This window comes from Anas acuta, chromosome 2, assembly GCF_963932015.1.
Source record: "Anas acuta chromosome 2, bAnaAcu1.1, whole genome shotgun sequence".
Classification (NCBI taxonomy): domain Eukaryota; kingdom Metazoa; phylum Chordata; class Aves; order Anseriformes; family Anatidae; genus Anas; species Anas acuta.
In genome coordinates, this window is record NC_088980.1 from 83729760 (window position 1) to 83750480 (window position 20721).

The 20721-nt window shown below is 38.0% G+C and overlaps 1 protein-coding gene and 1 long non-coding RNA gene across 3 annotated transcripts; one reads left to right on the top strand and one right to left on the bottom strand.

The window, feature by feature from the left end:
* Window positions 1-614: 614 nt before the first annotated feature.
* Window positions 615-12012, bottom strand: LOC137850716 (uncharacterized). Its single transcript, XR_011092769.1, has 3 exons — window positions 11927-12012; window positions 7858-8035; window positions 615-1712 (listed from the first exon to the last, which is right to left on the bottom strand). It is a non-coding gene; the product is annotated as an uncharacterized lncRNA (long non-coding RNA).
* On the top strand, window positions 11878-18091 carry LOC137850713 (carboxymethylenebutenolidase homolog). 2 transcript variants are annotated; one of them, XM_068671007.1, is made up of 6 exons: window positions 11878-12037; window positions 14341-14568; window positions 15335-15442; window positions 16564-16706; window positions 17398-17489; window positions 17817-18091. In XM_068671007.1, exons 2-6 carry the CDS (start codon window positions 14354-14356, stop codon window positions 17994-17996), a joined length of 738 nt encoding a protein of 245 aa, XP_068527108.1. In that variant the 5' UTR covers window positions 11878-12037; window positions 14341-14353; the 3' UTR covers window positions 17997-18091. The 2 variants fall into 2 exon arrangements, with proteins under 2 accessions (XP_068527108.1, XP_068527109.1); XM_068671008.1 differs by lacking the exon at window positions 11878-12037 and adding an exon at window positions 13044-13290.
* Window positions 18092-20721: the final 2630 nt, after the last annotated feature.

Here is a 20721-nt window from a genome sequence, read left to right on the forward strand (position 1 = left end):
TTCCCTCTGATAGGTTAATCTTGTAATTCTCTGTTATTTAAACTTGCTTGGCCAAATAGCTGAGTCACACTAAGATGACCCAGCAAACTGAAACACAACTGAAGGAGGACAAACCTTAGACAACCTACATATATATTTGATGAAATAGCATCCAAAGAACAGCAGCTAGTGGATCTGAACCTCTGTCATACAAGCACCACCAGTGCTCTGAAAGGCAGAAGTAACCCCTGCTATAGCAGACTCCTATGGAGACCACTTTTATCCAGTTTTGTCTCTGGCACACTTAGCTCTAGAGGGCCAGGGCTTGCTGGATGAGAAGATGAGGAGTTGCCACCTTGGTGGTGTGCCAAAGAGGAAGCAGCAAAAGGGCTGACAAGGTGCTTTTGAGCAGTGGCAAAAACAAAGTGAGGGATGAGGGAGAAGGCACGGAAGTGTTTAAAACTAGAGCTGTTTTTAGTCTATTTATTGATACTGGAGCTCCAGTCTCACCTCTGTGGGTGGGATAACAGCATAGATGCTGTTGTGCCATGACCTCAAAATTCACAGATCAGACATAGCCTAAACTAGGTCTTATGAAAATTGTGTTACTGTTTGGTTTTATTTTTATAGGAGGCCTAAATGCATCTGATTTCTTAGGTGGAGATCAAGTCTGAGTACTTCATATGTAAAGAAGTGTTCATGTGTCTGAGGCTTTAGACACATTTGATCCGTGTTTCATGTGCAGTTTCATGAAGAATTGATCTCAACTACAAGTACAAGCAGCTGATCTAAACTGCAAAAGCAGTCAGAACCCTAAACCAACAAACTCCTTCTCATTAACTTTGTGGTTGAATTACACATGAGTGGAAATTATAATTCAATTAATAAACAACTTCAATAATCCTGTTTTCCTCCATTTTTTATTTAATCATGTTTTTCTTAACAGTACCAGATAAATTCTACATTGAGAGTGGGTTGAGGAATCTGTTTTTTTTTTTTTTGTTTGCCGGTGTTTTTTTTTTTTTTTTTTTCATTGTCTAACCAACATCTCTATTAATCCCTTTTGTGAACTATTTTATGTAGATTATATAATCTACATCTATGTCAGTTTAATTAATATTTTATAGCAGGCATTCACTGCTGTTCACAGGTTGTGCAGTGAACTCTGGCATGTTTCTGGCAGCAACCTCAGCAGTACAAGATGATTTTCTCCTTTCTATATGTAACTCATCAGCATTCTTCAAGTCATTACATGACTAAAATCATACTTATTAATACAGCATATTTCTTTTGTTTACTAGTCTTGGAAACACCATTATTTTTGTTTAAACACAGCTTGTATTTTGACATGTAATATTAGGGTACTTTTAAAAGAAACGGGACTTCTACTGAAATATAAATGGATTTTTGCCAGCTTACTGCTCAGATGAACTGAGCAAAGTGAGGGAAAACAGTAAGCACAGTGGTAGGGGAGTTGTTCTAGGTCCGATTAGTTGTACAGCGTGCATTTGAAATCTCTTCCCATTGCTTTGCCTGAGGTTTGGGAAAGGTGCTGGAAAAGCTGCAGTTAGTCTGGTTAAACTGCACTGCATCTTCTGGGGGGGTTTTGCAAGTTGATTTGGAAGGTCAGGAGAGTAGCTCTGTTCAGAAACGGCACTGTGGAGAGCCATCCCTAAGAGGGCCAGTTCTTGGTGCTGGGAACCTCTGCATGTGTCACCCCACAGCACGTTGCCCTGTGAAGACAGAACAACTGATGTAAAGAGGCAGGATTTGGGGTAATTTGTGGTGCTGTTCACTGTGCTTTCCTGTTTTGGTTTTAATACCATTTACCTAGATATTTATGTACATTTGTAGTAGAGGAATTGAAGAAGGGAGAGAATACTGGAGATATATTGAGGGTCTTGGCTGACATCTGCTAGAATTAATTAGAAAATCCAGAAGGGGATAAATGGTTAAGATACATTCCTAGCAAGCATATCTAATCATTGAAAAGCACATTTGAATTCTATTGCCAGCATGCTGGATTTCACTTTAGCAGTGAGACCAGCCAGAACAAGGAATATTATTCCAGTGGATTCATTTGCATGGGAAGAGAGACTGTCCCTTGTTAATAAGCAAACGTTGCCATTTTGATTTGTTAAGAGTGGCAACAGGATCAGGTTAAATAGCTTCCCAATATGGGCCCCCCCAAAAAAGAGGCTGTGTATGACTACCTACTGCTTGGTGGAAGGGGGAGAGCAGAGGACCCCAGAAGTTGGCCAGGTTTTTTAAACCCAAGATCCTACAGTGGCCTATCTCCTGAGAAAACCTCCGAGGCTATGAACTGTTTGGAAACCTCTTTTCAATCAAGGAGAAATAAACTAGCTTCTAGTTTGTTCTTTAAAATGTACACCTCTAGAAATGTAGGTATCTGTGATGTAAACATAAACAACCCTGGTGTACATCCCTATATTCCTCTTACCATTCTAGTTCAGATTACAGAGTGTGCAGAGAAACCCCTGCTGATTTACCTTCTCTGATCTGATTTATGGGAACTTTTAGAGATGCCAGTTAACGATGAGTTCCCTGGGAAAGGGCTGTACTCAACAGGTGATACTGGGGGACCAGCAAAGTGCCTGTAAGCAACAGCAGCTTTGGATTCCCCATAAAGGAAGAGAAAGGGGACACACACAGTGAAAACTACAAGGGAAAAGTAGTCAGAAGAGCAGCTTGCTGACAGTGGAGTCTCACAGGAATAACAGCAAAAGACAATCATGTGCCAGACCATGAGGAGGAGGTGGAAGACCACAAGAGAGGCATGGTTTGTTGGGAGTTCACATGGAAATGTAGCTAGCACAAGTTGGATTGCTCCAAGCAGAAAGCTAGGAATGATAGATTGACATGGATTGACATGAGCCCTTCTTCTGAGCTTATTGCACACCATGGTTATGCTGACTGACTGGAATTCATGAATGGCAACCAAAGAGGGCCAGCGCCAGGAGCTGCTTTACAAGCTGCCTAGAGCTTTACTTCTAACCTTGTGGTACAAAGTGCATTTTACTAGGGGTATGTGGGGACTGCATGAAGATTAAGACCTATAATCATAGTTACTGATGCAAATAAATGACATTACTGTTTGTCCTGGTTGCTTTCCTGCAGATTTCCAGATGGCTAATGAATCGAGGCTCTTCCCATGTGATATCGGAGACAGATTTGACTATGAGTGTTGTGGGAAAGAAGTACAAGTTGAGCACATCAAGGCATATGTCTGCAAACCACTTGCCAGCGCAGTCAAAGCTGTGATTGTAATTCAAGACATATTTGGATGGCAACTCCCAAACATGAGATACATGGCTGATATGGTTGCAGATAATGGACACATGTAAGAAATGTTTTCTGCAAGAAATCCCACTCTTTGTGTTCTACCATTAGAAGACAAAGGAGACAAAGGCATTTAATAAGTGAAAGATAATTGGTTTCCCAGGGATCCCATTGCTGCCCTGTGGGCTGGGCTGGGGAGAGCACACAGCAGTATCAAAGGGTGGCCTAATGATGGCAGCCTCAAGAGTCCCTGTTCGTTTCCTTCTAGTGAATGCATGACCCCGACTCTTCTGCTGGTCATGCAGCACATCTCAGGTCATCCTGAGCCAGGGTTTAGCTACTCTCGTGATGCAGGAGCTCTTCAGTACTGAGTGGGATCTTACTCTACATCTCTTTTTCCAGTCACCAAATGATATCTGCAGTAAAGCAGTCAGTCCATCCTTTTTTTTTTTTTTTCTCCCTAGCTCATAAGCAAGCCCCATCATGTGCTCTGTGGTAAATAGCTATTTCCTGTAGCTGCTTTTGTTTACTTTGAATGCTTTAATGGTGGATTTATGTTAAGTGGTATAATGCTGTATGCAAAATCTAAAATTGTAATCAGGACCCTCTTTGATCATTTCTCATTGAAACATTGAAAAAAAGCATATATATATACTTAGAAATGTTTTGTAAAGTATATAGGCATTTCTGTAGAGTAGTTAACAATGGTATTTAAAAACATGACTTTCTTGAGGAAAAGAAATAAAAACAATATTTTGCTTGGGTAGAAGCTTTTTGTTGTATGAAGGGCCACAACAAGACAACCCTTAAACAAAAAGTCTAAGGGTTGATGAATTTATTTAATTTTGATTTTGTTTACGTGTGTCTGCATGTGCAGAGCCATTTGCCCAGACTTTTTTTGCAGGAAAAGAAGTGTGGAAGCCTTCTGATCCAGGCTTGATGGTTGGCTGGAAACTTGAGATCCCAGAAAAATAAACAAGTAAGGTGTCAGGGAACTGCATATCACATCGACTAGAATCTTTAAACCTTTAAACCCAGGGAGGGATAGTATGGATAGTACCCCACAGCCATTTGGCTGTTCTTATGGCAGACAACTCTCATGTCACCTCCGTGAAGAAATTGGGACCACTGTGAAACAGAAGCTAGTGCTTAACACCTGTAGCAGTCCTCAAGGAACACCACTTAAACAGTGATCTGTGATCTACCCTGGCTTCCAGTTAGCCTGGAATTAACCTGGTGTTTGGTTTTAACTTGTTAATATTAGGGTGTAAAGCGTGCTGCCCCTGAAGAGATCATGTCTGTTACTTGCACATGTGCAACGCTGCTCAAGCATTTATCATTGAAGACCTTCTGTCTCTAGCAAAGGTGCTCTGCTGCCTTAATAACAGAAAGCAGCTGCTGGCAAGACAGTACTGTGAAGGGGCCAGACTAATTAGAAATCAAACTAATTAACTTACGGGGAGAGCAAATCTCTTTCTTGGTCTGTGGGGAGTAGCTACATTGAAGGTTGCTGGGCTTAGGTATTTGGTGAGAAGGTTATGGGAGGCATAATTGAATCACATCCAGAGAGCTCCTGTCTCAGAGGGGTCAGTTGTTGTGGAAACTTCTTAGTTTGGAATCTGTCCTCTCTCTGCTGGAATGGGAAGGAAGGGTTGGGCTCTGCCTGGCATTTCTTACAGGCAATTTACATGTTTTAAATGTCAGCTATGGTGAAGAAAAATTTTTGGCACTTCATTTGTATATGTATATGTGGTGGTGGTGGGACAACAGATTAGGTAGTATTTGTGAGGCTGAAAATATAGTCTTGAGGTGATATAAAACAATTAACTGTTACCTCTCTCCCACCAATACTTTACTGCCTCTGCATGGTGACAGGGTCCTTCAGGGTACTTCAGGGGTAAATGGATACTTCCAGAATACAGCATCTGGGCCAGGTGTATTTCAACTGACACTATAAATCCTCAAAACATCTTCCATGTTTGTCACGTTGACTTTCCTGCAGCAAGCATCTCCAAGCTGAACTTACAGTTATTGTCAACATATTGACTAATGAATAGTGTTCTCTGGAGAGGTTGTTATTACTTTTTGTGTCTACATTTACAAAACAAAAAATCATCCAACTTTTCAGAGAGTTTTAAGCTTTTTTACCTCTTAGGTAGGTGTTTAAAAAAATCAGCTGTTTTCCATCCATGTAGCTTTCCTTTGATGTATGTTATCCATGTTGTGTTTTTATTTAATTCCATTATTTTTTTTTTATCTCTTTGATGATTTCAGATTAGCAAGCCATAATATTTGCCTGAAATAATGGTTTATTTAATGTGTATGAAGAAGATATAATAGCAACACGGTAGAGGGACACATATGCATATTTATATTTACTTTTCGAATTTTCCAATATTGATTTTATTATGGGTGCTTAATTTTCATTTGTTTATATGTTCCAGAGATGCTGATGCTGTCCTGAAATACCTAAATGACCAGTGTGGTGTTAAGAAATTAGGGGTCATCGTTTTTTGCTGGGGTGGTGTTGCTGCACATCACATGATGCTGACATATCCCAAATTAAGGGCTGGTGTATCTCTCTATTGAAGGGTGTAATACAAGCAGGTACACATGAGTATGTGTACTGTATAGCTGAGGTACTTGATCTAGCATTGTTTCTTCAAATTAGGTTTTCAGTTGATGACATATTTTGAGCAAAGTAGGAAGGATATTATGCAAGGAAGATGGTGGTGAGGACATTTGTTCCTAGTTTCATAATGAATCGTAGGATCTGCGTCTTTGCTTCAGGTTTAGACAGACATACATGTCCTTGGGTCACCTTCCCAATTCAGTTCCCTTTTCCTGTTTACTACTGCTTTGCAACGGCATGCTGCAGGGCTAGGACTTTACTCACATACAGGAAGTGTTGTTTTTGATTTAGCTACTCCGTGTAGTTAGACAGTGGTTATTTTAGCGTCAGTTGTCCTTTTATGCTCTGCTCAAGAAGCTGGGGTAGCTAAACTGCTCTTGGCTAATGTTCTTAGAATGTAGATTTTGGGCTACTCATTAAAGTATTGACTTCCCCCATCAGTTCAGAGTAACTCAACGTTGTATGCACAGAAAACATCTTTCAAGTCCTGTGAATTCAGATATTCTATCTTTAGCTCAAGAAACTAACTAAAATAAAGTTTTAATCTAGAAGGGTGTTCTTCTAGAAGCCATGCTTACAGTAGCTTGTTAAAAAGCTCCTGACATAATGACATTTACGGGTACAAGTTGCATAAGACAGGAAAACTTTTCACTGCATAAACAGAGTGCTGAATCTGAATTTCAACTTAAAAGTCAATTGACTTTTTTTTTTTTTTTTATGTTTTGTAGGTCTAATCAAGAATTCTGATGATGTGTCCTATCTGCTGAACCCTACATTGTTAATTTTTGCTGAAAAGATGACTTCATTCCCCTTCATCAAGTACGCGAATAACCTCTGTCTTCTTTCATTTCTGTGTTTAATTTTTCCTCCTGAATTACAAGCCAGAACTCGGCCTTATTAAAAAAAAATAAGCAGAAAAATGGAGGCAGACTTAGAAGGAATTACATAACTTAGAAAAAGAATTAAAACTATATATATATATATATATATATATATATATATATATATATTTTTTTTTTTTTTTTTTTTTTTTTTCCTGAAATCTCTTTCTTTAGTGAAAGTATTTGCAGTAACTCAGGTGAAAAAGTTTTATAAAAATCCTCTTGTAGTTTTGGACTATTCAGGGAGCAATCCTTTGCTGTATGCTTTTTTTTTTTTTTTTTTTTTTTTTCTATTGATTCTGGGTAATCTAGACATGATAATTTTATCAGACTTCACAGTGAAGAAAAATGTAAAAGAAAAACTTTTACATAAAAGTGTAAAATTAGTGGAATAAATAAAGTCAAGGATATGATGAGGAACAGTGATTTAGAAGACTGTTTCTTCTTTTTATCTGCATTTGATAATTTTTTTAAGTTAGTATAAAGCAAATGGAACAAGGTAAGCCCATGAGCAATTACCTTCTGTATAAAAGGTGCACTTAAACTGCACAGAAAAACACCTGTATTGAGAATTACTATTTTTTATTGCACTTACAACATAAGCTCTTCTCAGTTGTGTGCAAATATATGTGCCTAAATGCAATTTTTGATAAAATGATCAATTTTTATTGCTGCACACTCTACTCTAGCCAATATGCTAGGGAGATCATACTTATGAAATTGAAAAAATGTTCAATATTAATTAATTTTCTAGTACTGCAATGAAAGAGATTTTTTTTATGTGATTCTTTGTCTCATCCAGCTTTCACAAATTCTGTTCACTTTACAAATTTTCTTAGTTATATTTGTGTGCTAAATAGAAAGATGAACTTTAAAATGAAAAAATACCCACACCCTAGAAGTAACATTAAGAAATATAACACAAAGGATAGAATTAGGTCAGCTGAGGAAACATTCAGTCTGGGATTTACGAGCACTTGGTCATTCCACTCCCCAACATTACTGGCAACTACTTGCTGTGAAGCCTTAATGAGTGTCTGCACTGTGATAGTTAATAAGCCTTACGTGTAGATGTCTCCACGTATCCTGTGAAGTGAGGCCATCATGCAGGATGATGTGCTTGTTCCCATGCGTACATGTTCCTAAGAGGATATCTCACATTACCTACACAAGTCCAAGTTCATAACTGGAGATTAGGTCTACAGGAATTTCCGCTTGGATTTTTCACACTTGCACACGTAGTCTGATGTAGAGAAAGAAAGATTTGTTAGGTAAACTGTCATGCTCATGATTGATTAGCCATAAAATAAAACACATTTAAAAAGTCTTAGTGAGATGAAAGAACACATGGTTTTCAAAGTGCTAACTGAAGTCATCAGTGACACAGAAATGGGTGGGAATAAAGAAGATGGAGGCAGACTTTTTTCATTGGTATTCAGTGAAAGGAGAAGAGGCAATGGGGACAAAGTGAAACAGGAAATTCCACTTAAACATAAGAAAAAAAATAATCCTCTGAGGGTGCTTTAATATTTGAATCCGAGAGAGATTGTGAAGTTTTCATTCTTGGAAGTATTAAAAACCCAGCTGGACAAGGCCCCGAGCTGTAGTTGACACTAGGGGTTAGACTACATATTCCCCAGAGGTCCCTGAAAATTTGGTGTTTATATAACATTTGGAAGTGACACTAAAGTGACACGAGTTCCTAAAACTTGAAAAAAGAGATATCTTGCCCTCAATTATGTCATTCTAAACAATACATACAAATGTTTTTCAAGCTTTCCAGGCACATACACTCATAAACCACATATGATAAGTCAAATTGCATCCATTGGTGTCTGACTGAGGTTTGTTACTGAGTTTTAGTTTATTTAGTATTTTCATATGTTGTGTATGTAGGAAGTACTTTTATTGTATCCATATCTTTGTAGGTTGTTGTATCTACCTTTATATTCTAACAGATTTTCTAGACCCTTATTGCAATGGTGTTTTTTCTTTATATAATTTTACTTTTTGTTTTGTCCATAGGGAGCTTGATTATTAGTGTCTAGCCTACGTGATAAATCAGGGAGTTGAATGATAAATAAACTAAGGACTGGCAGCATGGAATGTATCTATATTAATGTAACTGTGACTATGCTCTATCTTACAGGTCACCCTACTGGAGTAGAAGCTAAAGCAAAATTGTAAAGTTGATTATCAGGTTAAAATTTATCCTGGACAAACTCATGGTTTTGTGCATCACAGAAGAGGAGATGGATAAGCCTTATATTGAGGAAGGAAGAAAAGATATGATCAACTGGCTGGATAAATATATTTAATAGAAAAGCAAACAATTACTTTATAACATAATCATGTAACATATCGTGGAGATTTTTGATAGCACATTTTAGAAAATTAGGAGGGAGAGTTTGCTGAAATTAAAGAAAAAAGGAAACAATATTTTATTTTATTTTTTTTTTGGTCAGTAGATTCTAACTCGTAATTTCATGCTATATTCTTTTGAGGTGGTTTCAGATGTCACTTAACAGTGTCGTGTCTTAATATGCTGTAAAATGGTTTACAGTTCCTTGGGTTTTAGTGTAGTACTTGAAATAATTTGTACTAATGGTAGAACAATGTTTGTATGTTGTGGCCACTGTTCACCTAAGTACCATGTAAATCACAGGCCCAAAATTTGGGGACACAAATGGATTGTCTGGTGGAACTCCTTCTGAGACACTAGGTTTCTTTGACTGGTACCCTGGTGGCAGGTATTTATTTAACAAGTGACTTTATTGTGCATGTCTTTTTTCAAAATTTGGAGTCTGAGGTTGTTCAAATGGGGTACTGCTTTCTCACATTACCTTTGGTCCTGTGATACTGTATAGACAATTTCCCGACAGTTTCAGAAATCAAAAGTATAATACAAATGGCAAACAGGGCATTATTTTGTGGATTACAAACCATGGTTACTGCTTAAAGGAGAAATATTAAATGTTTTTGTGCAATGTATCTTGTTACGTAATTTTCCCATTCATGATACAGAAAAAATCTCTATGTTGCATCAGCTCAAGATTGCATCTACCTCAACACCCAGCCTTCATTGGTGGCCAGCAGTGGCTGCTTAGGGAATTTTCCTCTTGCTCCACATCCTGGCAGGCAGCGGTTTTGGGTCTTTCTGTGCTGGATGTGCCTGTTGGGGCACTGTGTTGAATAGCCACTGATGGACCTACCTTCTGTGAATTTGCCAGGAGAACTCTAATTCTGGCCTGTGGCTGCTGCTGAAGTGTTGCTTTTGATAAGATGCCATCTATACCTAATGTATTAATCTACCTGTTGCCTAGGTGATACAGCTCTTATAACATTTTTTTTTTTTTTTTTTTCCAGGAGAAGATTGTTAGAGGTCTGGAAGTCTAGTGTGTCTTAATTACCTCAGTGTAAAACCTAGGTAACCCTAAACTCAGTGGAGCTCCCTTAGCATTACAAGGTAAGCTGTTGTGTAAGAGGATGATCAGGTCATATATTTAGAGAACGGCTGTCATTCATAAATGTTTAAATGGCATGTGTACTGTAAAACTAATACTGTGACTAAGCAAAAGGAAAAAAAAAAACAACTGAGATGCTGCATTTGTTAGAAGTTGAAAGGGTAAATACAAGTTACTACAAGTGTGGTCAAGTCTTCACGATAAAACTGCAACTCACTGTGTAAGATCTGGCATTGTGAGTTTATAGTACAAAGTACAATCAACTGCACATACGGAGAGTGTGAATGTTTTGAATTAAATTTTGACTTCTAATTAAAAGTTATAAGAGGAAAATCTGAATGGATTGTCAGGGAACACAGAATCAACAAGAAATTAAATTAAAACCCATTTAATTTATAAAGTTTAATGTTAATATTAAGGTCATGGTAAATAGTCTTATATAAAGGAAAGTTTCCACAGGCACAGTACAGTCACTCAAGGAAGTGAGCATGGGGCGAAGCAATCCCGGTGAAGAGAAGTTTCTGGAAGAATTGCTGCAAGTGTCTTTCTTCTATGAATGATTTCAACTGCCAGTTTTTGTCATTTATTTTACTACTGTTCTTTGAAGTTGTGAAGAATCTAACCCTATGTGCTATAATTTTTGTAAATTGTAATTTATGTAGTTTGCAATATACAAGTGGGAACTCCCCTCTCCCAATAAAAAAAAGACTACCAAAGGAATTGTATTTTGAACCTTACAACTTCACTCTGGAATTCTTTTGTGGGCTTTTTTCATTCATTTGACTTCAGATTAGGAATTGTAAGCAAATCATAGTGATAAAATTATTTAGAATATGGGCAAACAGTTTATATGTGAGGACTAAATTGCAAAACGGGTCACTTTGTCAACATGGGACAAAAGCGCATTTAGCGCTATTTTTCAGATGTGCCTCTGAAGAAACAGTGAACTTTCACTGCTATTTTTACATAAAGCTCTTTAAAGAATAAAACTGATTATGCAACAAAAAGATCAGAAAGCCAAATGGGTGGGATACAAGGATCAGGCAGTCACTTTAATTCAAAAGGGAAAAAAATATATAACATGTCCTGATAGGATAAAAATGTATCAGCATTTAAAATAATTATTATAATTATATGTAGAGCAATCTACACAACTGCTACCTTTTCAGATTTTATTTGTTCTCATGCTGAAAGAAAATATTTTTCCTGTGCTGTGCTTTGTATTGTATAGGGCTTTGAAATGATTTCTCTGTGTCACTACCTCACCGTGCTGATGACTTCAGATTTCTCTATTACCAATGGATAAATAGTCTAAAGAAATAAAAATACTGGCATAATGTTTGAAAGTGATACTACCCCAACCTTCAAAAACAAAGGAACACCCTTAAAAAAAAAAAAAAGATTAAACGAATTGCTCAGCTAAGTAAACATGTTCCGTAAGAGTTAGGAAGAACTACCAATATTAATACCATTTTGTATAAGCTACAGAAAACGTTTTGTATTCACATACAGCATGACTTGTCACAGTAGCACACCCTGCTTATACTCAGAAGAAAATTAAAGGCTTAAAAAAAAAAGTGAAACTCTAGCTTTGTGACTCTGTGATATGCACAGATAAAGGCAGTAAATTACGCAACTCTTATTTGAAGAAACTTGATCCTTGCACTCACCCCTTCCATTTTATGAGTTAGCACTTTCTTCGTGATCCCATTCAGTGCTTGCTGTCCTTGCCGCACTCTTGTGGCTTGGCTCTGCTGTCTCACACATTGGCTGTGCTACAGGTATGTGTGTTTATTTGTTTGTTTGTTTTTGGTTTTGGTTTTAACTTTCACAGCTTTTCCTCATGAGAAACATAAAGCAAGTGCCTGCTGAGTCTGGACTCGGTGTGTTTGGAGGACTTGCACATTATCTACATGCATTTTTGAAGAGTTCATGGTCATTTAAATGGTACCAGAGTGCTACTTTCTTCCCAAATTATTCCAGGTCGCAGTTCGGAAATCTGTTGATTTCCTTCTCAAGATAGGGAAGACATCTCAGGAGGAGATTCAGGAGAACCTCTTGAAAGTGAAAGAGCCACAGAACATATCTTTATATTTTTCTAGTTGTAGATTGAGGTTGCTGAAAGCTAAAGTTATTGTTTGGCCTTCAAATGCTCAAGCGCTTGCAGGTGGAGATGATAGAACAGAGAGAGTGCAGTGACGGATGTGGGCTTACAGCTCCTCCTAGAACACTATTTATTGTATATAAGGAAGGGAGAGATAAATTTTTAAGGAATAGTTCAGTAAAATCTCAGAAATTGGAAATAGTACTTGTTTCTTTAATATTCAATTGATCTTGTTATATTTTCTGATTTTATTTTATTTTATTTTTATTTTTATTTTTTTTATTTAAGGAAAAGCAGTTATCAACTCTTTTTGATTATACATTTAAACTAAATTTTGGCTTAAATTCTGTCGATTAATTCATTTTTCCTAGTAGACTTATTTTAAATTATGAGTCCTTTATATGAAACTACAGCATATGAAAAACACATAGGTGGGTGTGGCTTATTAAAAAACAAAAAACAAAACTTGAGGATTTGTATATATGTGTGCCTAAAGTTAATACAGCTTTCAAATAAGATACAGCTTGTCTTGAAATTTTCATCTGTGAAAACCTAGGTTTGCTAACTCTTCTTGGGATATTCTGAAATGTAAATTATGTAAATACAGAACACCTTTGTTCCTGGAAATCTGTGCAAATCTCCCGTCAGTAAGGTTGATTGTTGGTTGGTTCTCCTGCAGCTGTCCCTTTAGGGCTGCAGCTATTTAAGTCATGCCAGTTCAGGGACTGTTTGGTACCTGCTTTTCCTGTTTCTCTCTGTGAACACATTTGGTGCAGTCAATACTGAACATCCTTGCTTCTGTACTAAGCAAAGTTTTCTTAGACAGTGCTCACAGACCTTTGCACTTTGTCTGGAGGAAGTTTAGGCGAAGCTTTACCTAAATTCTCTCCACACTCTTGAATAACTTGGAGGTTCCCTGTGCATATTCAGGTAAGTTATTTGAGTCTTTTTGCAGTAATATGAAGTCAGTCCAGTTGGTTAATCTAAGGTCAGTGGTATAAAATCATTAACTTGAGAGTGTAAGGATCTACACCAACCTGTGTTAGTCTCTGTTGGTGGCTTTTGACCTTTGTGAATAACTTGTTTATTTTCACCTAAGCAATAGTTTGTAATAATTTAACCATACCCTACTGCTACCTTGTTTGTAAAACGTTTGGCTTAACTCGTGGATTTTTCCTTACATTCATTTTCCTTGTTTTTCTATCTTGGAGTTTGAATGTGTTCCTTCTCTCTCTTTTTTTTTTTTTTTTTTTTTTTTTTTTAATATTAAAAATTTTATACTCCAGCTTCCACTGATCAGTACATTTTTCTGACGCATTTTTTAAACATCCTCTTTCAAAATCTGCTATATCTGAGGCTAATGCTGGTTTAGAAAAGGGATTTCTTGACACTGAAAATGTTTGCTAAAGGAAGTTCAAACCTCCAGGAAAATACCACAATTAATCAAGGTGTAATTATGTCTTTCTACACAAGTGTTTTTTGTTGTTGTTGTTGTTTATTTATTATTATTTATTTATTATTATTTATTTTTTTTCCAAAATGCAAGGTTCTGTATTAAGCCTTTACTGTCTATAACAAAGAACGCATTCCTGGCAGGGACACATGCATGATGTAAATTAAAAGAGCTAGCTTCATCACTATGTAATTAATTTATGACGGTTGCCTGGCTGGTTGTTCTTTACTTTTCTTGTATTATTGTAGGGCACACAAGCCCTAGTTATGTGCCAGGTCCCCACAGAAGAGTTTATAAGATAAGCAACTTTATAAGATAAGATAAGAGTTTATAAGACAACCAACAAGACTGTTACTTATAAAAAACATCCTGATGTGCTGATTGATTGATGTTGCATTTTTGATCTATCAGTGATTGGTAAGTGTAGTGACTCAAAAATTCAACAGTCTATGACACCTCTGTGTTTTGATCTCTTTCAGCGTGGTGTGCTGTGATATTCACACCTGAATGTTTTCTGTTCTTCCCAGGGCGATATCACACATGGCTAACGAATTGAGGCCCTGCCCGTGTGACATTGGAGACAAGTTTGACTACGGCGGCCGTGGGCAGGAAGTACAAATTGAGCACATCAGGGCTTATGTTTCCAAACCCTCTGCCAGCACAGACAAAGCTGTGATCGTGATTCATGATATATTTGGATGGCAACTCCCAAACACAAGATACATGGCTGATATGCTAACAGCCAATGGATACATGTAAGAAATCCTACTCTTTTGCAAATGCCTTCCTTTTTTTTTTTTTTAATTTTATTTTTGAAACCATACAAACATGAACAATTTCATAGGCTTCATTTCCAGGCTTCTGTAAAGAATTTCCTGTTAAAGCATCATTGTCGAGCAGTCCCACCATAACGAGGTAATAGACAAATAAAGAAGGAAAGGAGGAAATAGAGAAAGTCTTATTTTGCATCTTTAGTTGGGGTACTAGAATGGCTCTGTGAGCATGAAACAGCTGCATCCTCCTCCCTTACATAGCACGTTCACAAGTTCACTGCTATGGCAAAAATTCCAGGCAAGCTGAAAGTAATTCTGTGGAAGTGAACTGTACCAGCTTGTGCCAGAGAAAGAAATAAGGTCTCAAATATGTGAAAAGAGTATTGTATATCCACTTCCCTGTATTACTGGGTTAGCATTCCTTCTTGCCCAAATGTATTGACTGTGTAAATTGTAGGTTTTCTTTTATTTCTAATTTAGTAGGAAACCACTAAAAAATTAAAAGAAAAACAAACAAACAAAAACCAGATTAATTAATGAATTTTAAAAAGAAAAAAAATATCTGGAAGTTATGCTAACTATTTATCAGACACAGAAAAATAATGAGGGTTGCATGTAAAATGCTTCAATGGAGATTACATTCTATGTGTACTCAACAAAATGAATTTTTTGTAATACACACAGACTTCCTTTCAATCCTTTCTCAGTGTTATTTCATGGGCATAAAATGTTTTTATTTTTCTTGCAGAGCCATCTGCCCGGATTTTTTTGTGGGACAAGAAGCGTGGAAACCTTCGAATGACTGGGCTTCTTTCGATGATTGGCTGAAAACTCGACAGGCCAGCAAAATAGACAAGTACAACTGTTGTTCATGGTCCAGCTTGTGGACGTGCTTCTTTAGTAGGAATTTTTGCATCAGTAAAGATACAGGATTAGGTCCTAAATTATTAATGCATCAAATACAGATGGATATCCAGAAACAAAAATTCTGTGCAGTTCAAGTGTTAAGCTTGAAGGCTATGTAAGGAATGCTTTTTGGAGAAAAGCAGATCTTTGAACAAGAGTAGAAGTGACCACTATTTACTCGTGCAGAGAGTAAAAGGGGGATCAATGACTCAAAAGAAAAGAACCAACAAAGGCTAGGGGATACAGCAAGCTTCTTCCATTTTGCTTTGATTCATTTCCTTTGGGCAGGCACATCTTCTATGAGTTTCTGTTAAGGTGCAAACACAGTCACCGAATGGGATTTAACTGGGGAACATTTGTCCTGCTCCCCATCAGATCCCAGCAACTTTAAATAATACTGTTTTGCTATTTTTCTAGCTGCTATTTTTCTAGCTGTATTTTTAACCATTTTTATCTGACCTGGCTTAATTACATAATACTGCTGTTGATTTTTAATCAACAATTTTAAACTTGCTGTCACAATTCCATGAAGTATTTGTGTCCCCTGGGAACACTTTACCTTTAGTCACATTTGTGATAATGGGATGTTCTTGACTGGATGTGCCTCTTTTAAACATTTTTTTTTTTCCCTAATGTAAGCCTATAGGACATATTGCCACTGGTGAATTTTGTTGCTGTTTATAAAATCACTTTAGATTCTAACCACAGTGATGTTGGAAGAGTGACTTTACATGTATTTTCCTGTCTTCTCACCTGCGGTTTGTCCTATAATTTAGAAATGAGTAATTGTAAGCAAGTGTTGTGGGTTGACCCCAGCCAGCAGCCAAACACACACACAGCCACTCTCTCACTCCCTGCAAGCAGGACAGAGGAGAGAACAGGAGGAACAAAAGGGAGAAAACTTGTGGGTTGAGATAGAGACAGTTTAATAAGTGAAGGAAAGAGAAAAAACACAAATGATACAAAAGCTCACTACCTTCCATAAGCAGACCAATGCTCAGTCAGCCTCTAAGCTGCGGCCACTGTGGAACCAGGCTCCAGTTTTAATTCACTTTTATCTCCCTTTTTTAGAGAAGTTGATGTTGTCCTGAAGTATCTAAAGGAGCAATGTGGCGTGAAGGATATTGGTGCCATTGGGTTCTGCTGGGGTGGAGCAGCAGTACAACATCTGATGCTGAAAAACCCTCATTTAAAGACGGGGGTGTCCCTCTACGGTAAGTGTCAAAGGTTTGTTATGTTGTGAGAGAACATGACCAGAGCAGGAGCTATCCTAGAGCAGCATTACTGTAACGAAACTTAACGTGACATCTTATGGGGGAAGGTGATATGATTTCAGAAAATCTTTACACAATTTGTCTTTATGCACCCACATTCTTGCACAGAAACAATCCTAAACATCAGGGTTTGAGTGGCACAGCCAGGATGGCTTCTGTGCACCGTAGAGTACAAGGGACACCAAGGGCCTCACCATGTCTCAGATTCCTCTTGACTGGTGACAACGAAATAGTTTCTGTACAAATCTTTCATACCTGTTAGGATCCAGCAGCTATTGTGAGGTGGGTCTTTGCCTAAGGATCTCACCTACCTCCATTTCCGTAAGTCTTCAGGCAGGATGCTGCCCACTGTCTGGTTTTCAATATTTGGAAAATCTGTTTGAAATATGTGTCTGTACTCTATTCTGGTGTCAGGCTCACAGGAAAAGACATGACAAAAGTGATATTCTGCAATGTTTTGCTATCCTTCTGCCAGAGTGCAGGGACCTTCACTGATAAGTCAGCTGTGTTGGGGTCTGCACAGGCAGCAGGCCACCAGGTCATGGCATTCATTGTGATTGTTTATCTTTAATAGTGGTTTAACCGCTTTAACTAACATGAATCATTTCATATGCCTTTGCTTTTTCCATAGGAGTGATCAGGTTCTTTGACGAGAGATCCACTTTGCTTCACCCCACCTTCTTCATTTTTGCTGAAAATGATCATATCGTCCCACTAGAGCAAGTGAGTTTCCCATCAAAGATATTTATCTTTGTATGCTTTCCATCTTTGTTTTGTAATCTGGTATTTACTTAGGAGAAAACAGAAAATGAATTTTCTTCCTCTTTACTGTAGTTCTATGTAAGTTTGTGTTGTTTATCCCCAAAGTTTTACAGTGACACTAAAAAGTGTTTTCTGTTTCTGTTGCAAAATACAGTTGTTTTATATGTGGGAGTTGCTAGGAGGAAAGAAGCAAGGGGGGGGGGGGGGGGGGGGAAAGGTTGATTTGAAGTCTGTAAATACATAACGTGCTAATTCAGTATGCATCCAAGATGATATGTTCTGTTACAGGTCACCGAGCTGGAGCAGAAGCTTAAACAAAACTGTAAAGTTGATTATAAAGTTAAAATTTACCCTGGACAGACTCATGGTTTTGTACACCGTAAAAGAGAAGATATCAATCCTCAGGATAAACCTTATATTGAGGAAGGAAGAAAGGATATGATCAACTGGCTGAATAAATACATGTAGAAGACATAAAATGTCCGTAAAGTAAATATTTTTTTTTAAAGGAAATCATAAAAATAATAAAGATTATATTGATTAAAATGTTCTTAAAACCAAAATATTTTGTAAAACCCTTTTGCAATAACACTACTTACATACACTTATTTTCTAAGGAGATGCATAAAAATTTTCAATCACAGAAAGCCTTAACTGTAAAAAAGATCTTTAAATTTGCACTCCCAAGCCCTGTAACTGGGCAGGGTTCATGTTGCTCCCCTGGGATGTAAGGGCAGAGGTAAGGGCTGGACAGACATTTCTGTGCTTCCTGACAGTCCTGACATGGTCCTGGACTCAGCATGTATAGAACCACTGAATGGTTTGGGTTGGAAGGGACCTTAAAGATCACCCAGTTCCACCCTGCTGCCATGGACAGGGACACCTCCCACCAGACCAGGTTGCCCAAAGCCCCATCCAGCCTGGCCTTGAGCACCTCCAGGGATGGGGCATCCACAGCTTCTCTGGGTAACCTGTGCCAGAGCCTCACCACCCTTTGAGTGAAGAATTTCCTCCTTATATCTAATATAAACCTACCCCCTTTTAGTTTAAAGCCATTCCCCCTGGTCCTGTCACTACACTCCCTGACACAGCTTTCCTGTAGGGCTCCCTTAGGTACTGGGAGGCCACTGTAAGGTCTCCCTGGGACCTTCTCTTCTTCAGGCTGAAGGACCCCAACTCCCTCAGCCTGCCTTCATAGTAGAGGTGCTCTAGCCCCTTGATCATCTTTATGGCCCTCCTCTGGACTCACTCTAATATATCCATGTCCTTTCTCCTGTCCACATACAGGAGAAATTGGTGCATGGGAGAGACTTGCAGACACCTTTGCTCACTGGCGCATCCATGTCCCATGCGTGTGCCTATGTAGCTCTGCTGCAACGCAAGGGTTGCAATGTGTAAACCTTCCCAGAAGGCAGCAACTTGGGCATGTGGTTCAGAAAGCCACATGTGAAGTGTGAATTTAGTTCCCAGATATGGATTCCTGCCCAATTTGCCAGGGTTACTACAAGAACAGACAGAGATGATGAAATGAAACACCCTACAACTATTGCCTCACATGGATTTTACATAAAAGGATCTTGATGTCTTTCCTTAATGCTCACCACTTTGCTTCACGGGAGACAATCAGTAATATCTTGGCTGGCAAACCTTTCCAGATTGGACAGATTGGAGTTATGTTTCTTTTTATTTATTTATTTATTTATTTAAATGTGAACAGACAGATGTCTCCGGGAGCTGAGCTAAGCTTTTCTAAATTTCTTCTGAGGCAAGGGAATACTGAGGCTGTGAATAGTATTGTGAGTAGTATTTTGTCAAAATTAATCATCCTTGGAGAATTCATAGTGGCTTGCTATAGGGCAGGTGTTGCATTTCATCATTTATTCGTATTTGCCATCACTGGGACCGTAGAAATATGGGACCTGACATAGAAAATTCAGAATTTTGCCAGTGTTAATATTTTCTTTACTAAAAATCACACACACATTAACAAAACTGGTGCCTGAGAATGTTACTTGTATCTAGAAAGCACTGACATACAGGTTACAGAAATCCTTCTGCCAGCAAGGTATGTTTACAGGTCTATCCAATTCAAACAGTCTGTGCCTTTCCAATTTAATCATCTTTGGGAGGGATTCCCTGTTGGCACTGTGTATTATGTGGAAGATGAAATGTTAATCTGCTGTAATTTTTTTTCTGTAAAACACCTCATCTGCATTTCTACCTTCTGAGACTGCAGCATGTGACAAGAAATTTGAATAGCCATGCTGCCAGCTCGTGCTTCCCTTGGGAGAGGGCAACCCAGGAACCTCAGAAGGTTTTTGCTTTCTGTAAATAATATGGGAGGCAAAGCTGTTTGTTAACAGCCTTGAATAACCAATATAACAGGAAAACTTGCCAAACTCTTCCTTGAGGGGAACCTGTAGTTTTTCAACTTTGCATTACAGGAAGAGAGAACCTAGAAGAATCCTACTCACACCTTTTCCAGGGTGAGTAGGATTTTGGCCACTGAGAAAGTGTTAAACTAAGGAAGGAAACTGTATGGGCTAAAGTGAAAGAAATCTTCTGGTGGAAAACCACAGGGATCGGAAAAAGATAGGAAAACAGGGCATAGTGGATGGAGACCAGCATTGTGAAGAGCAAGAACAGTTATCATGTACACTGCTGATCATCTCCTGATCTCCAGAAGGCTGAGGTCCTTTATGTTAAAGAAAATATTAAAACACAACTTGAATCTGATTCACTGGATCTTCTGCCTTCTTGGAAGTTGAATTGTGTGTCCTCGTTTCTGCTCTCTGACACAAATATTTTGATAGCATCTGATATTTATAATCAATTTTATGTTACCCAGACTTTACTACTAGTTCTTCATTTGCTTCTGCTTCTACATACTGAGCAGTAAGTCTTTTATGGGTTTTCGGTATAATCTTTATTGCAACAATTTCTAATCAGCTTGATGACTCTTCCTTCAACCCTTTTATATTTTCTGTATTCCTCTCTATTAAGCTAGCCTTTACTGTTTCTTTTTACTGTGGTGCCTAAAACGGATAGTCAATATTTTATCTTAACAACTATTCTCAGCTTCTTTGGCTTCCAGGTTCTAAACAGCTGTGGGCTTTCAGTGTGCAGGTTGAATTCAGATAGGACAAAGAAATGCACTCCCCCAACACATGCACACACACAGCAGTGCCAAAAC